Genomic DNA, 9,213 nt, shown 5'->3' on the forward strand with positions numbered 1-9,213 from the left:
CCAGAAGAAACTACATCTCTTTGTCTGCGTGCGTTTGTTCGAGGAGATGGGCAGAAGAGTCTGCGGGAAGATGCGTCTTCAGGGGTCTCTCCGCTCGATTGTATGTATGTGCGCGCATGAGTGTGAGTGTGTGGGGGAGAGAAGACGGACAACCTTGGCTTTGGCTCTCCCATGAAAACTTTCTCGTGCTCTCACATTCAACAGCCCTGCTGCCTGCTGCCTGCGCTGACGTCGACCGAAGACAGAAGACTCGTCTTCGCATGCGCATGCGCAGCGACTTTCTTTAATGCGGAAGCAGACAAAGCTCTGCCTGCGCTTGCCTAATGCGGCTTCTAAGCTCGGAGGCTGCTGAGAAAGAGAAGCAGCGCTGCGGTCAGAAAGAGAGGGCAGCTGCCGTCTTCGCAGAGTCAGAGTGCCAGAAAGAGCACGCAGACACGTGTGGAAGAGGGCTCGGGCTCTTCGGCGACGGAGACCCTAGCTGTATGTGTGGGCACCGGCGCTTTTTACATAATTTTACGTTATGCCGCTGCCGAGGCGACCGCTACGTTGGAAACTCTTTAAAAACAGCCTGACAGCGGCGAAAAGTTATCAAACCGCAGCTTGTTCCATTCGAATGAACACACCAGTGATTTCGGTGGTGCCCAAGGAATTCAGTCGCAGAAATCACCAATCCACCAACCCAACCGCCAGCATGAAGTTCTTCGTTGCCACCGCCTGCATCCTGCTCCTGGCAGCAGGCATCTCCGCCGATCCCGTCAAGGCCGCCGAGGAGCAGCCCGGCGCATTTGCTCAGTGCCTCGAGTCCGACTCTATCTCGTGCCTGCAGCTCACGGTACGGATTATCTAGGCCCTAAGGATTACATACCCCTATTACAAAACGAAAGATCAAAGCACAATCAAGAACAATTGCAAAGATGCTTATCAGTGAAAGTGAAACCAAAAAATCCATTGATCTCCGATTAAGTGACAATCCCATGTGATCTAAAGGATACTACTGAAGTGAAAGTGAAAAACAGTTTCTTTACAGCTTCCTGTCGAGCTGCAATTATTTCGCAATAATCAATATTTAAAAGAGTGTGTAATTTGCCAGATACAATTGACACCTGACAGGAAGATGTGAAAAACAACATTAGCACTTAAAAGTGTCTTTTAGACTTGCAAGCTGCTCTAAGCGCATTTATTATATATTTCCGAGCAAAAAATATGTCATCGAATTACTATCCTAATAAGTTGAAAAGCAGTTGAATAGTGATGATATAATCAACAATTTTTCCAATACTTGCAAACTAAGAAATTCTTTCAAATTTCACTGATAACTTTATTCTTACTTAGCCACTTATTTACATACAAATGATGCCATATAATCATAACAATCAATCAAACATATCCTCAATGACCAATAGCTTTGACTTTAGATCACAGTTTGCTCTAATTCGAAACCCCACTTCCTCCTCCACAGCTCTTCCGCAAGGCCAAGTCCGTGTTCGATAACCCTCAGATCGAGCTTTTCGGTGGCGTTTCTCTGGTGAAGTCCAACGAAGGTCGTCAGGGCAAGTCCCTGGACAACTCTCTGGCTGTTGAGGCCGCTCCCACCGTGGAGGCCCGCACCGCCGAGATGGGCAACTACTTCATGGACAACGCCAAGAGCTTCTTTGCCGAACGCTCCCTGAACTTCAACTTCGCCAACGCCGCTCGCAGCGTGGCCCGCGCCATCCCCGATGACATCAAGGCTGATCTCCGCGAGCTGGTCGTTGAGTCCCGTACCCGCAAGAAGAAGCTGCTGAAGAAGTTCCTGCCCATCCTGCTGGGAGTTGGTGCTAAGATCGCCGTCCTTGGAGTCGGCTCCATCTTCGGACTGCTGTTCCTGGCCAAGAAGGCCCTGGTTGTGTCTGTGATCGCTTTCTTCCTGGCTCTGGCTGCTGGTGCTTCCAGCGGACTGGGACGCATCGGTGGATCCGGAGGCGGCGGCGGTCTGCTCGGCGGTCTGGGAGGTCTCTTCGGCGGCAAGAACGCCGGTGGATCGTCGGCTGCCAGCACCGGTGGATGGTCCTCGGGCGGTGGTGCCTCCAGCGCCGGATGGTCCTCTGGCGGCAGCTCGGGCTGGGACACCCATGGTGCCTACAGCTCGCCTGTGGCCCAGACCATCGCCTACCAGGGATACAAGCAGGCCCGCCGGTAAACAGTTGGCCCAGAGCTAAGTTAACCGAAGGACGAAGGCCAAGGAGAGAGAGAGAAACAATCGCTAAAAATGATGACCTATATTTATATTTATTTATAAATTATTTATTTTAATTTATTACTTGAACGAGAAGTACGAGACGAACAAAGTGCCTTCCATTAGACAAAAAAAAAGACAATCACTTAATAACAACACACCCAAACACCACCTTTCATCCAGAACCGCCAATAACCTCCACAAAGGAATCTTCACTACTTTCCGCACTCCTTACTCTTCACGCTGTATCTCAATTTCATGGCTGCACCTTTGATAAATGGACTGCAAATCTTTGCGACTAGTCGATCCATCAGTCAAAGCCAGCCGCCTCGCTCATCTGTATCTGTATCTATCTCTCATCTATTTCCATCTATCTCTGTGCTACGACTATCTCTATCTGTACCTGTACCTCTATCTATCTACATGTCTGTCTATCTACATCTGTCTAACTATCTGGTCTTTCCCACTTTACCGCCCGGGAAAGACCAACCAAATGCTGCTAAATCAAAGAATCAAATAATAATTCAAACATGAAAAATACTTTACAAACACGACTCTCTTTTCTCATCACCACACAATCACACAATTTTCATTTCGGTTTTCATACGCAACTCGCCTTCACAGCCCTCGACAGCATCACTCATACGCCGCGTTGTCTGGCAAAGCAATTTGCATGTGGATGGCGCAACTTTCATTTCACTTCTGCCCACCTCATTCTTCCTGCTATCAGCCTCCAAAAATCGAACTCTTCATGGGTTTTCTAAATTTCACCCACTTATTTCACTTCCACTCTTCTGCTTCTGGTAAACTCCATTTTCACTGCACTTTCTTCCGTCTGACAGAATATGAACAAAGGCAATTTGCTGAAAAATAAAACAAACATTTAGCTACGCGCATTTCGGCTCATTCAAGGCGGGGCCCCAACGTATTGTATTTTAATATTTCTCCACCTGCCGGAGCCCCATTGTTAGGCGACGCTTAGCACCTTTTGGCCCAAAGAAAGTTGTAAACGCCATCAAAGTGGGCCCGGCTCAATTGAGCCTAAGTAACTGAACTAAAATGAACTGAACTGAACTGCAGTTGCCGGTTCGCAGAACGGCACTTTACAGCCGCTGATGGCTGATGGGCCGATGGCTGCTTTACTTATGAATATGACCCACTTTGGGGGCTGGCTCATGGATGCTGTGCCCATTGACTGCCTCTTGGCTTTCTTCGAGCACAAATACGTCAGCAATTAATGTGTCGCCGAATGGCTTTAAAGCACTTTTCTATGATCATTGGGGCCGGTTGGTTGGTGTTTTGTTGTTTGATTTGCTTGCTTAGCATTCAGCTGCTCGGTTCTGCTTCTGCCGCAGTTTACAACTTCATTTCGGGCCCAATCGTGGAGTCTGCTCACTCTTCTTTTTGAATTGTTTTGCTAAGTGAAATTCCTAAGTAGTTCTCCATTGAAGGTGTCACGCTTTAAATCAATAGCTATTGTCCAGACGCACTCGCAAAGTCATTCCCGGTGCTTGTGGAGGCAGTGAAAACAGACATTCCCAAGTCATTGAAAACACGGTCATTCCCGAACACAATCGTGTCACAAATGGGCTGTTGCTCAGAAAAAGGGAAAGTGCATGGCGTCTTGTGAGAAACCATTTGGAAAATGAAACCATTCCAATGAACTGAGTTCTAAGAAATGCATATTTATTCAAATATCCATTATCTATTATAATGAATCTCTCTTAATTGTTTTCTTTAAGTTTTTTTTTTTAATTAAGGATAATAGAATCATTGGAGCATACAATTGGAAATATGTCCATACCTAATTATGTATTTTAAATTTATATCTTTTCTAAAATCTATCTTTAATGAGGTGGTTCGACAGATTCCATTTGCAACAAATTTCTTAGGCAACGAACAAAAACTGAACCTGGGATCAAATTTTTTAAATTATTCACCAAATTAAGAAGATAGGATTTTATTGGACACGTTTGCGAATAAAACCGAATTAAAAAAAAAATACAAATTCTCCTAAGAAGAGATTCTGTAGTGTCCTATCATGTTTTAAATATTCACGGATTACAATGTGCCTTTTATGTAAATTAGAAACCAAGACTACTCTCACATTTCGACCAACAAATAAAATGTGTCCTTCGTTTTATGTGAAATTTTAAGCTGTGTAAAATTGATAAAAGCCGTGCGGGGAAATCTAGTCACGAGAGACTCCACCAAGTTGACAAGCCATGTACGAATATTATATTCCTTCCATCTTTATTATATTATATAGAAAGATTTTTTCAAGTCTATTTTACAGCAACACCTACAATCTTAAACGTAAATTTTCGCTTAAAGTCTCTTTAATTTCACTAGCCTATTTTTCAGCGCAGAAGAAACACAAAGAAGATCACAACTTTAAAGTATTCCGATGAGAAAGCAGGGCTTTCAATAAGTACTTTTCGAGACTTTCTTCAAAGACTTGACTCCAAAGCTGCGATCGAAAGCCTTTCTTAGGTGTACTAAAAGCTTGGTGAAGAAAGTTTAAATTAAAGACTTTCTTTCGGAGTTTTAAACCAACAACTGCTCAGCACATTTAGATCGATATTATCGATACATTTTTACTTCATAGTAAATTTCAAATGCTCGAACTCTGCGAAGGGAAACATAGAAACGGCCAACATTCCAACATTTAATAAATTAAAATCTGTGAATAAAGAAAGTCCATTTACATTTTTTAGTTATTTTGTCGGCCACAAATGTATGTTTTTCATAATTAAAAAAGTTGTGGTTGCTCTTTTTGAGAAGGGGGAATATGTCGAGAAACACATTAATTCAGAGCCAAAATTCAGTGCGAGCTCAGAAAAGCAGCAGGCATGCTGGGCGTGTTTTGCTTATTTTTCTATAATCCACTAACAGGTGCCTTTGACAGAGCCTTTTACGGTCTGAAAACCAGGTAGGCACTCGTCGGTTGGTGGTCCATGTGGTCTAATCCAACTGCCCAGGTACCGAGAGCTTTTCCGGTTTTGTGGTTGGCAGTTTGGATTGGGGTTCGGTGGTTGGTGGTCCGTGGTCCATCGGTGTGGGTCAATGTACACTTTACGGATTTGGTTCCCATTTCACCAAACCACTGAGATTCGGGGATGGGAATCGGCGGGCAGCTGGAAAGGTGGGCCAGGTGCTGTGTGTGAAAGTGTTGCAACTGGCCAGTTGCACTTGCAGTGGGCTGGTCATGTTCATAATTTAGAGCGGCTGATTCAAGCCGGCTGACATTGAATAATACAATCGCCGAAGATTGGACTGCGGATCTGGGCCTGGGCCAAAAGGCAGTAAAAGTGTTGTTCCCAAGTGGCATTTACAACTTTTCGCACAATGCCGCGGCTGATGTGTGAAAGTTGTCGGCCTGCCGCTTTATTGTCAACATATCGGCGAACGGGGGAACAAAACTCGTTTAATGGAGAGCCGCTCGTTTGGGCCAACAAAAGAACGAAACGCTGACAACGAAAGTGAAATGCTTCCCCGCTCGATCATAATTACGATAATGACAAATTTTCGTAATGAAACGAAACTGAAGTGCCTTGAAAGTGAAACCTGAGCAATTAATGCTGCCCCGGCCACGCCCCCATTTCATTTTTAATTTTTCCCTGAGCTTTCGTTTTCGTTCCGCGATCTTTTGGCTATTACACAATGCAGGCGTGGCGGGATATTTGCATTTCATGATTCGGCGATTTTTGGCCCACCTATACCTATACCACAGATATTTTGTTGACGGGAAAGAAGCTGAATCCTGAGCCAAAGCCAAATGGCAAGCCGCAGCCAAAACTGATTATGAAGTGGAAACTCTCACTTTTACGATTATTTTTCTTATGGCTTTCGGTTGTCATGATCTTCATCATCTTTCTTCGGTTTGTGTGCCCATTGTTATTGTCTCCTCGGTCTTCTGTCCCAAGATGATTCGACTTTCAGCGGCTAGAAAAGCGGCATAAAAGTCAATTTTATGCTCACTTTTTGATGCTGATTGGACAACGCGATCGTGCCTCGGCATCATATGCGCGCCTGTGATTTGGAGCAACACTAAATATCTCAATTAGAAGTTATTGTAGGGTTGGAAATGACCTGATGTGGGTCAGACCTTTCTCCACTTGGCTCGAGACCCAAATTCATTTCTCGGCCAGCACAGATGCGCTGCCATTGATATGGAGGTGGGGCCCATTCGTCGCAGTCATTCCGACCCATGCCATTCATTCAGCAAAACATCTAGCCCAACCCTCTGACAATTAATTAAAATCGAAGTGGCTTTGGTTTTTTGGACTCTGGCCAACTCTGTCGCTTCGACAGACTCTTGCCTGTGGCTGCCACGCGCTCAAAGTCCAGTCCGAACTGTTTTTATTTCGATACCGGTTGTCAGTTGCTGTTGTTGCACTCCGGTCGACTCATTCGGTTTTCAATTTCAAACATTTTTGGGCTGCAGTCACACGTGGAAAAATTCAACATCAATTGACTTCAGCCTTTTAAACTAATTAAATTAAATTTGTCTATAGTTACATAGCTATGTTCATATAATCAGAATTTTTCAAAATGGTGATTATTATTTATGCTTTCTTACACGAAGAAGATACATGTCACATATATGTATTATTATTATTATTTTACTAGATTTTTAAAATTGCATATTTATTTAGTTAAATAATTGGAGTCCAAATAAATTTCATAAATATGTAGTATATATAAAATATATATATAATATAATATAACATTCTTTGAGTGATCATAAACGTATTCTTTTCTTTCTCTGCATTTAAGCAAGTCGAAGAAAGTGCCGGTGACTTTGGGTTTGGCTCTGCTCGACTTTGGTTGTTTTTTTGCTCTTTCTGGTATTTTTTAGTGCTGGCCATATCCGTTTTTGGCTCGATTTATGCCTTGCGATAAAGTCAAACCACCGGGCAGACAAAGCGGGGACTTGCTCAGTTACATCGACGTATCGATGACGAGCTTCGAATTCGATGGGGCAGCTGCGAGCGCCTTGGGTGAGGTGCGTTATAAATCGGAAAGATTAAAAAAGTAAGAAGAAAAGAGTTTCACTTTCTCAAGAGTTTACAGTTACTCATACAAAAATATGGAAGCTATTGGTGAGCAGAGTTATTGCTCTTTGGCCCGGCCACGATTTGCAGCCGGCTGGCGAAGTGGCCAAAAGGAAATGGCTGTACTAGGCTCAAGAAGAAGCCTGCAGGCCAAATTGAAATCTTATAAAATACTCTCTCCAATGGGTGGATATGGCTCTGGATTGATGTACAAATGTTTATTAAATGGATTTTAATTAAACGTATGATAGAAAACCAATCAATTGGGTTTATGCTGTCGAAAATTAAATGCACTATGCTTTAAATTTAAATTATTGTGCTAAAACAAAAATAATCACATTAAAAATTGTAGTGTAAACAGGTTTTTATGCACTGAGAATTCATATTTTGGCATTTAGGTAAATTTACCTCTAAGTTTATTGCAGCTAAAGGGGTGTTATTGATTAATTTGATACACCCCTCTTAAATTTGAAATTACTCCTATTAAGTGCACATTTGGCAATCGCATGCAACACCTACTTCATTAGGCGGCCAAACACCATACAAAGCAATTCCATTACGCATACGCCGCATAGTCCCGCGTTCATTCAGTTCGCCTATCTGAATGTCAGCCGATGTCATTTAAATTTCAGGCACACTCTTCTTAATGGACAATGACCGCAGTACAGCGAATGTTTGACATTGATAGAGCGTCGATTGGATGCAGCAGGTGCAGAAGAGAGTGCGGATGAGCTTTTACCACATCCGCCGCACTGGACACATTATGATTAATGGCCGGCGGAAAGTATTGGCTTAGGTCAGGTGTGAAATTTTCCAGTGTCAGTAGGGGGCTCGAATCATAATCCATTAAGTGGCCCGTGTCAACCCCTCGGAACTGAGGATCTTGCGAGCGAATTTCACTAATTACACCGGAGACAACGAGACGATGGCCGTAACAATGAGGAATAACAAACAAACTCGGACAAAGTGTAATTTTGGAGGTTGGACCAGCAGCTGCCAAACTCTAATGGGATTTTCGGAGTATTTCGCATTTTGGATGGGGCAGGCTTAATTCGCATTCGCACTTGTGGCCATGGACATAAATACTCGCGTTCGTACAGAGAGTGAGTTTTGTGGCCGTAGCAAAAAACTTTCACTCATGTTGTTTTCGAGCGGCTCTGGTTCGGGTTGTTATTGTTGCTCCTGCCAAAAAGCATGCCCATTTCATTATTAATATCGTCATTGCAAAAGCTGTGCCGCGGTCGTGACGAAAAGCCATCAAGTGGTCTGGACATTGACACTTGACTCAGAGCTGAGAGCTAATGTGGCTAATAATATTTTCTTTAGTGTAGGCTTTCAAGAGCAATAGGCTTTAATTGTCGATTTAATTGGCCATATCGCACTTGACCAAGCAATGACGCTTCAGTTTGCTTCGCTTCCCTTCGTTGGGCGCCACTGTTTGCGTTTTTCTGGTAATGCGATAGCAGGTCAACCGGAGATACAGTTTTATCAATCGAAGGGTCTTTGATTTCGCGGTATCTTCAGGCTCGGCGTGTCATTACCGTCATTGTGATTCCTCTTGGTAGTTTCTGACCGAAATACCATTGAAAGCAAAAGAAGAAAGTTTCTCAGTGCCAGCGCACACACATTGTCTTCTTTATTCACTTGCCAGCATTTCCTCCGCATTCATTGCGAACCAGTCGGTTATGCGCCTTTTTATTTGCCTTAATTTAATTAACAGCGTCGTTTTAAGTAGCCATAAAAAAGAGTAGTGGAAGAAACAAAAGCGGTACGAGAATGATCATCATCGCCGGACCAATGATCATACGCGCGCCGGTCACAGAAGTTTCACTTTAAAGAATGCAACGATCGCATCACTCGATCGGTCACCTCGATCGCAAAGGTTGCCCCTAAGGCCACGAAACTGAAATCGTTGCATTATTTATGCCGCAAAGTGGGGCA

At 43.6% G+C, this 9,213-nt stretch overlaps 1 protein-coding gene across 1 annotated transcript; it reads left to right on the forward strand.

Annotated features, from left to right (window-relative positions):
- Positions 1-542: 542 nt before the first annotated feature.
- On the forward strand, positions 543-2,760 carry LOC6726936 (keratin, type II cytoskeletal 5). Its single transcript, XM_002102302.4, has 2 exons — positions 543-832; positions 1,460-2,760. The coding sequence occupies exons 1-2, from the start codon at positions 614-616 to the stop codon at positions 2,177-2,179; spliced, it is 939 nt and encodes a 312-aa protein (XP_002102338.1). The 5' UTR covers positions 543-613; the 3' UTR covers positions 2,180-2,760.
- The last annotated feature ends 6,453 nt before the right edge of the window (positions 2,761-9,213 follow it).

The sequence above is a fragment of the Drosophila simulans genome, chromosome 3R, assembly GCF_016746395.2.
Source record: "Drosophila simulans strain w501 chromosome 3R, Prin_Dsim_3.1, whole genome shotgun sequence".
Classification (NCBI taxonomy): Eukaryota; Metazoa; Arthropoda; class Insecta; order Diptera; family Drosophilidae; genus Drosophila; species Drosophila simulans.

Excerpts from the sequence above, each read along its gene's own strand:
- LOC6726936 (XM_002102302.4), top strand. The coding sequence starts at position 614 with ATGAACACACCAGTGATTTCGGTGGTGCCCAAGGAATTCAGTCGCAGA. Across the intron at positions 833-1,459 it reads TCTCGTGCCTGCAGCTCACG|CTCTTCCGCAAGGCCAAGTC; the intron begins GTACGGATTATC and ends CCTCCTCCACAG.